Below are 17510 nucleotides of genomic sequence, written 5' to 3'. Positions count from 1 at the left end.
TCATAGCGCGGCACTCTGCGAGCTTGTACATCTGCTATTTTTGAAATCCCCCCTATGAAGAACAATCATGGGGGTCCCGCAGTGAATCCTTGTAGCCAGGGCCCAGATTTTGGTGCGACACGACACCCCTGCACACACAACACAATGAAAGACCCAGGGTTTAGCCTGCCCCTGTGATGAAAAAACCAGGGTGTAGCCTGATCCTACCTGATACACTGTCACCTCCTCCTCCCCCAGTGCACTACTGGCTCGTAAAGATATTCCATTGATAAACAAACAGTCTGCTGGCTCGTAAAACTATAATCCATGTGGCTAAACAACAGTAAACAAAATGATCCAACACGATTCCGGTGTTGTCCCTGTGTTGGTCATCCACTGGTCGTAGTAGCCTCTGTCTGGACCAGTCTATGGTCTGGACAAGAAAGAACGCACCCCGCTGAAAGGTCTCTCAAAAAGGGGTAAAATAATTGTATCCAGTTGTGTGTGCAATCTGTGCATGCACGTGTGCATTGATCCAGCAAACTTTTCTCTGCATTGATCTGCCAAAGTGTGTGTGTGTGTGCGTGTGAGAGAGTGTGCACGGCATGCTGCAAAGATTATGCAAAGATGTAGAGATGAGTTACAAGTGTTTCCTTTTGTTAAGAAATCACATGACACAGGGTTCCTTTCAAATAGGATGGTCCTTCTTCACATGTGTGTGCGCGTGCACGTGTGTATGTGTGTATGTGTGCATGTGTGTTGAGACTGAGCACAGTGCTACAGTTGCATCTATTGGCTTGAAACAACAAAATCAACCCAATAAGAGACTTATTCATGTTATTTCATAAAAAGCCTTTTTTCTAGCCTTTTTAAACAAATTAGGCCATTTGGGGCTGGCGCAGTAGTCGCTAATAAATTCATAGAAAATCATGGAACATAATTTAAACTCTTGTTTATTTTTTTTAATAAAGTATAGATGTCTATGAACAAATGGGTATACTCCATTTGTTCATAGACATAGAAACACATTTCCAAAATATTCATTGCAAATTAGTCAAAATGCTCCAAAACCCTGACATGTTTTGGAAGAGTTTAATAAAAAACGTGGGGCAGGCAATGTGTTAAGGACATTATTAAGGATATTATGTTATCAATATTAAGGACATATATGGGAATGCCCATATTTGGTAATGTCCATATATGGGCATGTTTTGACATAACATAACTATCATGAAGGGGTCTCCATATATGAGTAACTGGTCCCATCATTGGCCAGATACCCAAGAATTGGCGCGACCTCGCCAAGTTGAACTAGTCCTTGTCCGTTCGAAGATGTGCTCTGAATTATGTGCAGTGTTGGGGAAGATACTTTGAAAGCGTAACTTGCATAGTTACAAGTAACTCACCATGGCAGTAACTTGATCAAGATACATTTCTACCCCTGGTATGTAAAGTTACATAGAAAAAGTAACTTCAGTTTTTTCCAGCGTTAAATTGAGAATGTACATTTGGTGTACACAAAACAAAATCATGCCAGCAGAAATATGCCTTTTATATGCGTTTATTTCAAAAAGGTTTACATTTTCTTTAGTAAACATCTGTGTAAAGTAAAAAAAAAAGAAAAAAGAAAAAGTATGATCTACTGTTAGAGTCATGACATTTGATCACCAATCTTATCACATCTCTATGCATCTCTATTAACTAAACAGTTACATGACATTTGATCGTAACTGTAAAACTATAATTGTAACTCCAGGAAAAGTATCGGTGTGCTCCGCAAATGTTTAATTCTGCCATAAGTAGCTTGTGTGGGGTCAATCTTGGGATTTTTCATGATTTGGAATTAATTGCAAGCATTTGTTTTTCACCAAAAACTACTCCTTGGTGGAAAAATGTAATGTGTCCTCGTTCCCATCTTTCGCAAATTCCTTTTTTTCTGGAGAAATTAAACAGCAATAGCGGAGAACAGCCAAGGACGCCCTGGGCTCCAGTCTCCCCATAGGATCCTACTCTAATCGACCTCCAGGCCCATAATGGCTGGTGTCCCTGCTGCAGACAACATTGCTTTCCATACGCATGTGTGCACATGCACATGCGTAGCTATCATTGAGGAGTCCAAATCTAAATCTAAATCTGCTCTTGACTGCAATTAAATCCTCAATTGTCACAGCTAGGTTATTTGCATTGACAACATGAGAATGAGAATGAGAATTGAGAACGATGAGATACAGTTGAGATACAGCACGTGTGAAATGCATCAGACTATTATTATGATACTTTTCCTCTTTTACTGAACTGTACTGTATTTTTTATATATGTTCCTAATATAGATAACCACGTTGGATGAATCCTTTTATGACAAAGTACAGTTATGTGATGGTTAGCAGAGGTCAGTATGTTAAATATTAAATTAGTTTTATTAAGCCACAATGGGCTGGTGTCGGTGAGGTAGACTATGAACCCTGCAGTCACTTGAATCACTGTCAATAAAATGATAACACCATAATAAAATATTAAAACAGCTTACTTGGAGGTATCGTGGTTATACACATTGCCCTTTCGAAATGTCGCTTGACAAATAAAGTATGTGTTTTTACTAATTTGTTTGTATGGATCGTATTCAGTTGACACTATGTCAAATTCTTCCAAGGGGAATTGAAATGAAAAGGAAGAACATTTACATTGATATTATAGGATGTAAAAATCTAATCCTTGAATTGAGTTATGTCAGTTTAACAAATGTGTTGTTACTTTTTAACATTTTATTAATTATTCAAGTCTGCAATTCAGATCCCATTCTCAGAGGTGGAATGTAAAAAAAAAAGAAAGAAAGAAAGAAAAAAAGACATTGGCCTGGTCTTCATGTGTGGGATTACTTGGCGCAGTTCAGGCCAAAGGTGGTACTGCAGCTGAAATGCTCTGAGAGCCATTCAAAAATGAGAGAGGCTCTCTATTCAGGAGCTGTAATTTAGCCTCAAACCTTTTGAAAAACGTTTTTGGGACATAAACAATACGACATAAATACTTTTTAAATGCATGGTGTATCACCTTTAAAACATTATTTCCTGTTGCACGAACAGCACCTTAACAACACTGTAACTGCTAATTGTATTTCTTTGTACAAACCTATATGATGCTGTCTATCTATAAATTAGCCACATCTATGTGTGTCTGCGTGTCGGTGTTTAAGCCCTGTAGCCAATCACGGGCCACGGGCTGTGGCATGTATGCCCATAGCCAATCAGAGAGGGGCAAAGGGTGACATCATAATATCAATGCATATAGAGTACCAGTAAGACTCCCTAATCGGGAGATAAGCGACCGTTGGTCGCTTATCTCCACAAATAGGCCAAAAGTTTGTTTTACCAATTATTACACTCTATGTGAACATTTACATCAACAAATCCCAAGTACTATGCAGAACGACCCATTTCAAGTTTTTAATGTACAACAATATTTAGAAAATAGGTCTACAAGCTGACAGTCCTCGTCCCTTATATTCCCATAGGTTATATGGAGATCTCAGTGTTTGTCAGTCCTTGTTCATTTATGCCCATATATGGACATCTCTATATCTACTGTAACAGTCCTTGTCCCTTTATGCCCATATATGGAGATCTCTTAACTGTAAGTCCTTGTCCCTTTTATGCCCATATATGGATATTCCTGATGTCATCAGTATATGAACATATATGGGCTTTCTGATATGCCCATATGGAGATCTCTTAACTGTAAGCCCTTGTCCCTTTTATGCCCATATATGGATATCCCTGATGTCATCCGTATATGCCCATATATGGGCTTTCTAATATGCCCATATATGGAGATCTCTGTATCTCCATATATGGGTATAAAAGGATACTTCAGGTCTGACATCAGGTTTGTTTATATTGGGTTGCTAGGTTTGACATCACAAACTCTATGGGCCATCTGACCTAGAAATCTATATTTGGGCATAGATGACTCATCGTGACCTCATCACACGTCGACCGCACGTGTGACGTGCGGTCGACCGCACGTGTGACCGACGGACGGCCGGTGGAGGTTTTCATACTAAACTGCGACCTTACGGTCGCAATAAGGCTACAAACGGGTATTTATCCAATTTATAAATAGGCGATCTCTAGACGTGAGCGGCCCGAGATCGGACAGGTAAGGACAGGTAAGGACAGGTAAGGACAGGTAAGGACAGGTAAGGACTGGTAAGGACAGGTAAGGACAGGTAAGGACAGGTAAGGACAGGTAAGGATCCCTTAGGGATGGGGTGAGGAGAGGGGTAAGGATGTAGTATAGTTTCATTTATATTAATTTATTTGTGAATTCATTTTCTCCTTTGACTTTAATGGGAAAATGCTAAAATTAAACCTTTCCCAAATACAGAGATGGTGACATCATAGATTTTCTGACGTCATGAGACAGACACAGGTAGGCTAATACAGTATGTATAGGCAGCAACAGAAGCAGTTAGGGGTTCAGTGTCTTGTTTAAGGATGCTTCTACACGGTGTCAGGAGGAGTGTTTTCACTATGATGCACATGAAGACATCAAGAGATTCATAGTCAAAAAGAGAAGAGAGACATGCAGCTGACACATTTTAAATATAGCTTGTAAGACCACAGGCGAATAATATGTTCTCTAAAGGATCGAAATTGAGTCCATACCGGAAGAGAGACCAGAAATATGATGATACAGGTCTACAATAGAAACACAATGACATGAAAAACACAATATACCCTGAGAAATCTCGTGGCTTGCCTGTCTGTACAGGAAGTGATGTCATTGTGATGTCACATGTTTTTCAGTACAGGAAGTGATGTCTTTGGGATGTCACGTGTCATGTGACATACAGGAAGTGATGTCACGTGACATCACTTTTATGCCCATATATGAGTCATTCTGTACCACATCACTGTGACTCACTGTCATTCTGTGCCACATCACTGCTCTGAAGTTGATTGCATGGCAAAGCGAAAGTTGATCACAGTGATGTGGTACAGAATGACTCATATGTGGGCATAAAAGGGATGTCACGTGACATTGTACAGAAAATGGAGGCCGAAAATGAGAATGTTAGGGTACCCCCTTATGCCCATATATGGAGATCCACAGGCATCAAACCAAGGCCCTACGTTTTATGCCCATATATGGAGATCCACAGGCATCAAACCAAGGCCCTAACTCACCAAGGCCCTGCTTGGCATTACTAATTAACATATGTTTTATGCCCATATATGGAGATTTCTATATTGTCAATATTAAGGACATTATTAAGGATATTATGTTATCAATATTAAGGACATATATGGGAATGCCCATATTTGGTAATGTCCATATATGGGCATGTTTTGACATAACATAACTATCATGAAGGGGTCTCCATATATGAGTAACTAGTCCCATCACTGACCAGATGGCCAAGAATTGGCGCGACATGTCACCCTGAGGTCGCAAGTCACCCTGAGGTGTCTTCCTAGTAGTCAGGGAATTTTAATAAAACCCTGGGAATAAATTCCTTACCAAACAATTTCTTCACCAATGTGTTCGTAAAGGTGTCTAGTAACATATCTAACAAAGATTGAAATTCAACATCCCTAGCAAAATGTTTGACAGCTAGGGTAATTCTGGGTCTCATTCACTTACTATACACTGTACTATAAGGGAAAAAAATCACTCCCAAAAATATGCTTTAAGTAGCATGTTAGGGGTCTAACTGGGTGTTTTTAATTATTCTGAATCCATTGCAAGCATTTGTTTTGCACGAAAAACATTCATTGGGCCAAAAACAGACGCAAAAAAAATATGGTTTAGTGATGAGTCATCACTTTTCACAAGGTGTATGGGCCCATTTTTGGCCCAAAGGATGTTTTTCGTGCAAAACAAATGCTTGCAATGGATTCAGAATAATTAAAAACACCTAGTTAGACCCCTCACATCCCAATTAAAGCTTATTTTTGGGAGTGATCTTTTCCCTTACAGTATAGTGTATAGTAAGTGAATGAGACCCAGAATTACCCTAGCTGTCAAACATTTTGCTAGGGATGTTGAATTTCAATCTTTGTTAGATATGTTACTAGACACCTTTACGAACACATTGGTGAAGAAATTGTTTGGTAAGGAATTTATTCCCACATTTGACAGATATTCTGCTAACTTTTCCTGACTATAGTACTTTCCTCCTGTCTCTGTCTGTCTGTCTGTCTGTCTGTCTGTCTGTCTGTCTCTCTCTCTCTCTCTCTTTCGCGATACAGCATCAAACTCGTTATGACACTGCATTCCTTTAAACCCTCCATGCCCTTCATTTTCTAATCACTCATCATCATGTTCGTGTCTGCTTTATTGCCAAACCAACACATATTTTAACAGGTAGAACTTGATCTCCTCCTGTCCTCAAGTAACACTGTCCTCTGCAAAGCAATCTGTATAAAAACAATACAAGCACACGCCATTTGTACGTACAGTAACTTGTATGCTAGAGTGGACTTACAGTACCATCAATGCACATCATTATGTAGTCATTTATACACTTTTTTGTGAGAAGCATAAGGAAATTATTTAGGTGTTGTATATTCATAACAATATAGTCTAGGTTTAATAGTGTGTGTGTAAGTGAGGGTATTTGTGCAGATCATTGGTGTGTCCAAGGACACTAAAACCTCATCACCAGCTGAAATACAGGAAGAGCTATTTCAATGAGTTGATGTTTATACATTAGGGCAATAAACATGAGTTATAATGAATAATGTGTTTTTACTTTTTCTTGTCAGCAATTCAAGTCTGCAATTCAGATCTTATTCTCTGTTGCACAAACAGCACCTTACAGGGCAAGAACCCTTTGGTAGAAGATTGGGTTGAGTAGTTACTGTACCTTGCCATGATGTAGCCTAACTCCAACAGACAGGTGGGCAAGAAATCGGGTAAAATAATCTCCATTGAAATTGATTATTTAAAATATGCAATTTCTTTTTTCTTTTTTGGGGCAGAATCAAGATCAGGATTACTGCATGTTTTTATTTTGAGGATATGTCTACCTACCCCAGGGGACACAGGGAGAACATGCAAACTCCACACAGAAAGGCCCTTTCGCCAATCCCACCTAGGGCATTGATGACACTGATGACGCGGAGGAGACAACACACCCACAGCCCTAACAGCGTCCCCGGTAGGTATTAACCCTTAAAATAAAGTTGAACTAGTCCTTGTCCGTTCGAAGATATGTGCTCCGAATTGTGTGCAGTTTGGGTTATTATGAGGTGTGCACAGCAGTGTTGGGGAAGATACTTTGAAAGCGTAACTTGCATAGTTACAAGTAACTCACCATGGCAGTAACTTGATACATTTCTACCCTTAACCCTTGGATGCATGACCTACCAATACCTACACTCTTCCATGAGTGGGGTCAAAAATGACCCCAATTAAAATCAATGCGTTTTTGCTATAAACTACTTTTCTCTCACACATAACTCTGCCATACTTTTGCCTATAGCAACGTGATTTCAACTTTAAAACGCTCACACGACTTTTGCCTTTTTGGGATGAGCTGTAATTGTTGAAGCCCCGCCCCCTCTGTCAACTAAACGCGTGCAGCAGCGTGATATTGAAACGTAACGGCAATCGCGCAAGACACGCCCCTGCTTGCCTTTGATCACGCCCATACCTTCCTCTGATTGGGCAGGGTCCGTTGCCATGTGAACTGCCTTGAAAACAAGATGGCGGCCCCCTGTCTTTAGCTCTTTGCGGCGCTACACGCTAATATTCAGTCTTTTAAATGAGTAAACCGACGTTTAAACTAAGTGCTTGCTTAGCGTCACACCAATTAAGGTTTAATAATACAAACCTCTGCTGCTCATCCACCTCCATTGTAACCAAGGCATTTTCACCCACTGCCGCTGGTAAATAGGGTAATTTTACCTTGGCATTAGGACAGAGGCTATGCCTCAGACCAAGCCTCAGACAAGAGGAGCCTTTGGCCATTCTGCCTTTGCGGATGGCAATTGTCCAGTAGGCAGAGAAAAGTAGAGCATAGGAGCATATGCCATCAAGCTAAATTGTCTAATCCAATGCAGCTATCACAATTTGTATAATTTCCATGAGGAAATGGTGACACAAGCCTTTGTTCAAGGACTCCTTCCTGGCCGTTTTAGAGAGCATATCCATGCCCAAGACAAGCCAAGTGTGGGGAAAGTGATGGTGAAAGTGAAGTGAGTCATTACAGGAGCCATTCCCCAGTCTCTACCGGTCAATCACAAGAGGCACTGGATAGACAGAACAAAGGCCTATGCTCTGGCTGCTACCAATGTGGAGAACTGCGACACATAGACCACATGTGGTTCACATCCAGATTGAGAGTTGGATCAGCTGGACAGTTCCCTGCGTGATCTACAGTGACACTTTTGGACAAAGACAACAATTTATACTACACACAGTGGACCAGCCTTACTGTAATCAACAGATTGCCGTATCATTGTGTCAACATCTCCTATATTACCAGTAAGATGCCCTAAGGGCGAGAATGCTTCATTTGATATCACAATATCTCCAGGGCATGGCCACTTTACAGGCTACCTTCAATAAACCTACAGTACATGATGAATACTCAACGTTTTTCAAAGTTTTCATGCCTAAATTGCCTAATACATCCTAATACAGACATAACCGATATGTATATATGGAGTTCAAGTATTACTAGCGATGGATATGAATAATATTGCCATAGAGACCGGACAACCTATATTTCAATATATAAAACTAATATATTCTTATATAATATGTCTCCAAGAAAAACCGCCAACTCAGCGTATGAGTAGCACGGCTTGGCAAGTTGTGCGGCAAGTACTGGGAGCTGATGGTAGGTGTGGCGCTCCACCTCAGCAGTCCATCTCCCAGGGGTCTAGCGCATTGTAACGGGGACAGACTCCCGCGTGTTACCGGCTGATGCCGACAATAAGCCACTCCCGACCTACTTGTTGTTGTTGTCCAAGAAAAAAGTACGATTTATCAGGGGGAGGAAAAACGCAGATCCAAAGAGAACAGTGTGACACAGGATGAGGAGGATGCAGACCAAAAGACAGGGTGAGGAAGAGGACAAGCATCGAGTTAACCAATCCTCCGGGGAGGGGGAGATGCTGCAGAACGAGGAGAAGGAGGAAGACACACGGCTGTAATTGGATCCTGTTTTCACTGGCGTGGGGCCAGGGCTCCTAGGAAAACTTGATCTTGAGCCTCGAGGGAGGCACAGGTACCCGGACATGCCAGATCCTGTTGGAGAAGTGTCAACACCCAGTGTCAACAATAACATGTTTGCAGTGAGGGAGTTTTATTAAACAGCATAAGGTTCATTCCAGTTTAATGTTCTTCCAACACCGCACCCCCCTCCCGACAAACCCATAGAACCACAGTGTCAGGCATGACAGAGATACACATACGGACAAGCTGTGACCGTGCACATACTAAACTTGCGACCTATGATCGCAACTATTATTACTACTATTACTACTATTACTAATTTACTACTACTACTACTATTACCAGTAAGACGCCCTAAGGGCAAGAAGCGACCGGCAGGGCGGGCGGAAACAGGTAAGAGGAGGCGTAGCTTCAACAATTAGCTCGTCCATATTGGCCATCTAAGTCCAGACACCAAGTTTCGAGACGGTACCATATGCTGCAAACTGGAGTTATGGCTGTTTAAAGCCCAGCCAATAGGAGGAAAGAGGGGGCGGGGCTTCAACAATTGCAGCTCATCCCTATGGCGGTCTAAGTCCAGAGACCAAGTTTCGAGACGGTACCATGCTGCGAACTGGAGTTATGGCTGTTTAAAGCCCAGCCAATAGGTAGACAGGGGGGCGGGGCTTCAATAATTACAGCTTGTCTCTATTGGCCGGAAAAAGTGCCAAGTCGTGTGAGTGTTTTAAAGTTGAAATCACGTTGCTGCGCAAAAGCATGCCAGAGTTACGTGTGAGAGCAAAGTGTGACAGCAAAGTGTGACAGCTGCTGCACGCGTTTAGTTGACAGAGGGGGCGGGGCTTCCACAATTACAGCTCTTCCCTATTGGCGGAAAAAAGGCCCAAGTCGTGTGAGCATTTTAAAGTTGAAATCACGTTGCTAGGCAAAAGTATGGCAGAGTTATGTGTGAGAGCAAAGTAGTTTATTTATCACCGCTACTCACCAGTTAAGAGTGGGGTGGCTCAGAGTAGATGACAGAGTACAGCAACTTGCAATGGGCCTGGTGTACAAGATACACTACACCACTATGATACCCAAGTACCTGTCAAAATACTTTATAAACATTAAGGATGTCCATAATTACAACACCAGAGGCAGCGCCACAGATCACTTTCAACCCAGAGTCAAAACCAACAAAGGGTCAAACTCTTTTTTCTGCTATACCACCAAAATGTGGAAAGCCTTACCGAAGGTCATAAAGGAGTGTGGATCACTAGCATCCTTTAAAATTGCCCTGAAAAATCACTTACAGGCAGCAGCCGTTCGCAACTGGTAAAAAACTAACCTAGCCCAACCCTACCCTCCCCTGCCCCTTCTTTGTATATACTGTTTGTTTAGACTTACTGTTTTCTTTGTTGTTTTTCTTTACATATCTACTGCATAGTACTGTGTTCTATTTGTCTGTCATTCAATGTTATATGAGATACTTCAATGGTTTCCAGTGGAAATAAGCTTAGTCTTTTCATGGATCTCCTTTTAGTAGACCTTGTACCAGTGAACTGTACCGTCATGAAACTGTACCTTTTCCTATGCAAACTTCTAATAAAGTCTTCAATCAATCAATCAATATTGCAAAAGGGCATTGATTTTAATTGGGGTAATTTTTTACCCCACTCGTGGAAGAGAGGGGTAGTGATACAAAAACTGCAATTTCTTAAAATTAATGAAAGAATAAATAAAAATGCAAATGGCCTCATGTCACAAACATGTTTTATGAGGAATACCTGGAATATGAAAATATTAACACTTTTACTTTTAAAGATTTTGAAGAATAACAACCCCTGGTGTTATTTTTGACCCCACTTATGCATCTAAGGGCTAGTATGTAAAGTTACATACAGTAGAAAAAGTAACTTCAGTTTTTTTTTTTCAGCGTTAAATTGAGAATACACATTTGGTGTACATGAAACAAAATATAATATCCTACAAATAAAGTCACATGCCAGCAGAAATATGCCTCTCAACGGAGTTGTTTTATTTTAAAAAGGTTTACATTTTAAAAAAATAAAGTTTAAAAAAAATAAGAAAAGGTATGATCTGTTGAGGATACTGTAAGAGTCATGACATTGTCAATCTTATCACATCACATCTCTATGCATCTCTATTAACTAAACTGTAACATGACATTTGATTGTAACTGTAAAACTATAACTATAACTTTAACTTTACACTCTCTCTCTCTCTCTCTCTCTCTCTCTCTCTCTCTCTCTCTCTCTCCTTGTCTCTCTTTCTCCCAGGGTGGACACACAGTTGAAAGCCCTCCTAAACATGAGCAGTGTTGTAGTCTCATGAAATGACTGGTGACATTGTAAGTTAGATTTTGATATTTTACAAAAAGATTAGCTTTGCAGTAATCTCTCAAGACAGATTCAGAGCTCCGCAGCTGAATCGGTTGACATCTGCCATTACAACGTGTAGACTAGATTGTTGTTATGAGGAATGTAAAGAAAGGAGCACCGCCAGATGAGCAGGGCTGAAGGAGAGTGAACGGGCCGACATCCATTCTCTACACGGGCGGTGGTCCCAGAGGCAAATTCGAAGGACTTTATATTGTTTTTTGCCGATGGCTTCCAAGATCGGCTTTGCAGAATCAATGACTTTGACATCTTTATTGACACTAAACATATCGAAATCTTGAATGCCCAAAACCGGTCCCAATCTTATCTTCTCAGTCAGAACAGACTGGCAAGAGGCGGAGCTTTGACAAACCATAGACCTGTTGCCAAGTTCACACATACACATGCCCACACACGGACACACACATGCAGCCCGACACACACAGGCATGCATACTCTTACAGACAAATTCACTCATAAAGCCTGATTGATATTTAGTTGTGAAAATAGGAGATTTCCAAGCTCACAATGCTTTGCGATGTGACACATTGTGTGAGCTTGTAGATCAGCTATTTTCAATGCCCTATTTTGGCAATCAATACACACATGCAGTATGCTCCACACATACTGAATTGGTTGAATGAGATGTGTCACAGTCAAGACAAGTCTTTTATTTTATTATATGTAGATGGAACAATAGAGTGAATGAAGAAGTTATGATTTTTATGGTCTCAGAGTGAACTTTGACTGTTCATAGTGCTTTAAAATGTCCTCACATGAACTGTTTCACAGCACAGTGACAGAGGATGCAGGCATGTAAGTTATTATAGGATTCAGTGCCTTGTTCTATTCTGTAGTCTGGTTTTGTGCCCAAGGGCCAAAGCACACCTACAGTATGGGAAAGATGAGATGTTGATGTTTATGTAACCATAAGTGACTCTCTTGTTAAAAGTGATTGCAGTATATGTCTCCATATTAGTGCACATAAAGTGGAGACTCTCATCACAGCTGACAGGCCTCCTAAACATTAGCAGTGTTGTAGTCTCACCTACAGCCACACCATCACATTCAAAGCATGGAAGGAAACAATTCCCAAGCAGAAGCATTGCACATATTGTAGTGTGGTCCTTCATGTTGGAGCAGGAGGTATCAGGAGCTTTTCAAAGAACTGGGTGAAGGCAGCAACACAACTAATGGTTGTATTTGTTATGTCTGCCGTTCAGAAACCACTGTATGTAGGAACTGAACTACTCTGATAAGTAGTGAGCATGGAGTCTCCTCAGTGTTTTGGATGTTTTGACTTTTGTTGAGAATATTGAGTTGACATATACTTTTTGTTTTACAAAATAAAATCAAAGAAAGCACCAAGTTGTCCACAAAGCTAACTCCCTCTCTTAAAATAAAGATACAAGATAAAACTATCTATGGGTATCTAATAATATTTATGATGTCCATGTTCTAGTAGGGTAAATCAACTAGTGATAGACATGTTGTTTATGACATGGTGTGGAAGGGACCTACAGTAGCTGTATAGAACAGAGGTTGTATGAGCTGCATGTACTGTATAACCTACACCACTGATATCTATTGAACAACACTACACCTTCACTGACACTAGAGGGAGCCAGCAGCACACAGGGTGAGGCTGAGGACTGGGAATATTTTAACACATTTTATACTTGTTTTTACCACTTAAACCATATTTAGTCAACACGATTTTAGTCCATTGAAAGAATTGATTTAATGTAAGGGTTAAGGATGATTTTACATTTAATAGGTAGACTATATCTGCAGCCAAATAAATAAATAATGGTATTTACTTATCCATGCTAAAGACGGGGAATTACGAATTCAGAATTCAGAATCTAAACAAAAGCCTCAGAGCATGACATTTATTTGATGGGCACAAGGCCAAACTGAGGGGCAACAACGGCCATGGCCTTCGTGGCCTCCCTGAAATTCCTGTCCTGGTCTCTATTAATGTAGACACGTGGACAAATGTACAATACATACATGCATACGTGCATTCATTTAATAGTGTTCAAGTATCTTTTTGTGTGTGTGTGTGTGTGTGTGTGTGTGCGTGCATACGTGCGTGTGTGCGTGTGTGTTTGACCAGGACTAGACCAAACCAAACTAGAATATAATAATAGATAGGTGTGTGACCGTGTGTCTCCTCATAGATTAATGACAGTTTGTTGCCATGTTCTTTTGTCAGCAGAGCCGCTGCCTTGAAAACATCAGCATAGTCAAATCACTTGTTGGATGGAGCATCCTAAGGACACGAAAACAATGTGTTTGACTTCACCTCCATTTAGATACAATTATTATAACATTTAAAAAAAACAGGGAAAACAGGCCTCTGAGCTTGTAGAGTGGCTATTTCGGTGAAGTATTTAGTCTCTATGTGTTTAAATACACATTAACATGAACCCAACATATTAATAAGAAAAGTGTCTCTTCTTCAGAATCCAAAGTCAAAGTGCAATAAGAAGACACACATTATACTGATGATTTGGGCTTTGAAGTGTTTCAACAGTCAGTGGTTCCCAAAAGAGAAATAAGCAGTACGAATAGTAGATCTACAAGCTTATAGTTCTGCTATATTTTCACTACTTCTTAAACAATATTTTTTGTTATTTATGGAAAATTATTAGATTTTTTATTTTATTCATGAAATACTTTTGGAAAATGTTAGAATTGAATGAAATGCTGTTTTTAATAGTTGTTTTTACTTACTAAGTTGGGAATTGTTTTAGTTTTTTTGTTTCAACTCTCTTAAATCTTTTGTAATAATATATATTTTTTTTAAATGTAGGAATAAAAAAACAAAAGGTTATATTTATTCGCGACCCATACAAAATTGGTCCACGACCCAAACATGTGTCCCGACCCACTGTTTGGGAACCAGTACTGTAAGTGATACTGCACTAATCTGTTCTTGAGGTAAATATTTATCCCCCAAAATCATGAACGATGATTTGAGACAAATAAAGTAGTTACTACTTTTATATCTATTTCTTGCCCTCTGATCTTGTGTGCTTTTGGATTCAGCACCTGCCTTTAAAGGGTCTGTGTGGATGTGTCCTGATTCAAGTTGTTAAACTGACATCGATTTTTATGTCCTTCTTTCATATCAATGTAAAATGTTCTCCTGTTTCATGTGAATGTATTTCTCAGATTACCCATGGAAGAAATGACAGTGTAAACTGAATACATTAAACAATACAGTTAAAAACAAATACTTCTTTAGTCAAGCGACGATTTCAAAAGAGAAACGTGACATATTTAGACCCACAACACCTCCAAGTAAGCTGTTTAAATATTTTATTATGGTTTTATCATTTTATTAACAGTGATTCAAGTGACTGCAGGATTCATAGTCTACCTCAACCGTTGTGGTTTCATAAAACTAATGTAATATTTAACATACTGACCTCTGCTAGCCATCATATTATAACATGTCATTCTTTATAATGGCATAAAGAGATTATTCCAATGTGATGATTCTATATTAGGAAATAGACGGTGTAAAAAGTACAGTGCAGTTAAGTGCAAGAGTAAACATATCATAATAGTCTGATACATTTTATAGGAAAGTATCTCGATGTTTACTGAGATAATTACATTTCCCCTAATATGAATTATTGTTGGCACTAGTAGGTCTACTATTACTAATATGATTATACAGCATCATCATCATCATCATCATCATCATCATCATTTCTAACTACATGGTTCCAGAGTTACACTGATCTTCCATGGTAACAACTTCAGAGTACCAGAAGTATACAAGAAAGGAAAGAGTGTGTCAGTGAAAGTGTGTGTGAAGGTGTGTATGTGTGTGTTAGTATCAGGATCAGAGAAGGAAAGCTTTCCTTTGTTCCAGTCCAGCTGGACTCTGATCTTCTTGGGGTTCTGCTTCACTGAGAGATCAGTGAGTGACCCTGGTGAGGAAAATGCTGTGTATTTACCTTTAGATAACCACATGGTCCAGTAATGACCTCCACTCTTTCCCTTCCTCTGAAACGATTCTGCTAACACACCCAGCCACCAGTTTGAACTTTCTTCAACCTCAACATCCCAGCTGTGAGTCCCAGAGTTAAAGCCCTCAGAACCCAGGACCCGGCACCAGTGGTCAAACCTCTCTGGGTTGTCAGGAAGCTGCTGTGCATCTCCACATCTGACACTGGTCAGATCATCAGACAGGATGAGTTTTGCACGGGCAGTGTTGGGGTCCAGAATGACAGGAGTGTAGGAGACAATGTCCTTCATCTTGTCCCAGACTCTGAAGGTCAGGTTCTTCAGGTGTTTGGTCTCGTCTATCAGTGCTCCTGAGACCGGCTGTGGGTCCTGCAGTGTGAACTGGACTCTTTCCACTGTGGTCTTGTAGTTCTGCAGGAATGAGATGTGTTCAGCTCTCAGATCCTCCTCTATGGCTCTGATTGTGTCTGAAAGGGTTGATATGTCTCTGTTCAGACCCTCAATCTTCTCCTTCACCATCTGAGTCTTCTGCTGCTCTTCCTCCCTCAGTGCAGTGATCCTGGCCTCCTCTTCCTCTTGTAGAAACTGATGCATCTTCTTATACTGTTCCTTCATCTGCATCTCTGTGTGCCGGGCCCGGACCTTAATGTGTTCTGCTGTTTGGTCACAGTTTGTTTTAACTTTATTAAAGACCTCCAGTTTCTCCTGTAAAGGCTTCAGTAATTTCTTGACTTTCTCCTTGTGATCCGGTGCAGCTTCATCGATGGGTCTGAATCTGTGGTTGATGTGTTTTTCAGAATCTCGACACACAAAACACGCTGGCTGTTGACATTCCAGACAGAACAGTTTGAGTTTCTCAGCATGCAGACTGCAGAGAACCTCAGACCCTGTTGAAGCTCTCTGATGTCTCTCCTGTATGAAGGCCTCACAGAGGTTCTTCAGAGCCAGGTTTCTGGGTGGATCCACTGAATGTCTCTCCTTACAAACTGGACATTCTTTTATTACCTTCTCTCTCCACCATTCCTGCAGACAGGCTTTACAGAAGCTGTGGCTGCAGGACAGGAGAACAGGATCTTTAAAGATGTCACAACACACAGGACATGAATAATCCTCTTCTGGGCGAGATGCGTTGGAAGCCATTTGGTCTCAGTGTGTAGCTTCAAATACGCTGCTCAAGCCAGAAAATCAGCCAGTCAGTGGTGGTAAAACTCCCTCCTCTAGAATGTTCCCTGAAGTTTACTTTCCCTTTGAATTGTAGTTCTTGTTAAAGTCCATTCAGCTTACAGAGTCAACAGCAGGTCCCAGTGGTCTGGGTCAGTATTCCCTCCTGTAGCTGTGGAAAGACAGTCTGTCCTCCTCACTGTAATTGTGTTTGATCTGAACGTGAATCTTATGGTCTTATACTGTATGAATCTGGCAACGTTTGGGTGGAGCTTTGACACACAAGGAAACTCCTTCATATAGTCTGTGCCAGGTTCTCAAACTAGCAGGTGACGTCTTCATCACATGCATGGCATTTTTGGGAAAGCAGGTTAGCCCAGGTTAGTGTGTGTGTGTGTGTGTGTGTGTGTGTGTGTGTGTGTGTGTGTGTGTGTGTGTGTGTGTGTGTGTGTGTGTGTGTGTGTGTGTGTATGTGTGTGTGTGTGTGTGTGTGTGTGTGTGTGTGTGTGTGTGTGTGTGTGTGTCACAGCAGGGTTATTTGCATTGACAACATGAGAATGAGAATTGAGAACGATGAGATACAGTTGAGATACAGCACGTGTGAAATGCATCAGACTATTATTATGATACTTTTCCTCTTTTACTGAACTGTACTGTATTTTTTATATATGTTGCTAATATAGATAACCACGTTGGATGAATCTTTTTATGACAAAGTACAGTTATATGATGGTTAGCAGAGGTCAGTATGTTAAATATTAAATTAGTTAAATTATTAAGCCACAATGGGTTGGTGAGGTAGACTATGAACCCTGCAGTCACTTGAAC

The 17510-nt window shown here is 40.5% G+C and overlaps 1 protein-coding gene across 1 annotated transcript; it reads right to left on the bottom strand.

Moving 5' to 3' along the window:
• Positions 1-15263: 15263 nt before the first annotated feature.
• Positions 15264-16661, bottom strand: LOC308283064 (nuclear factor 7, ovary-like; the record flags this gene model as incomplete). The annotated part of the gene is made up of 1 exon (XM_080723451.1): positions 15264-16661. One exon carries the CDS (start codon positions 16659-16661, stop codon positions 15264-15266), a length of 1398 nt encoding a protein of 465 aa, XP_080579577.1.
• Between the last annotated feature and the right edge of the window lie 849 nt (positions 16662-17510).

Source organism: Nannobrachium achirus, assembly GCF_963921795.1.
Source record: "Nannobrachium achirus genome assembly, chromosome: 4".
Classification (NCBI taxonomy): Eukaryota; Metazoa; Chordata; class Actinopteri; order Myctophiformes; family Myctophidae; genus Nannobrachium; species Nannobrachium achirus.
Note: the sequence above shows the minus strand (reverse complement) of the source record. Positions and strands in the feature narration are given on the sequence as shown.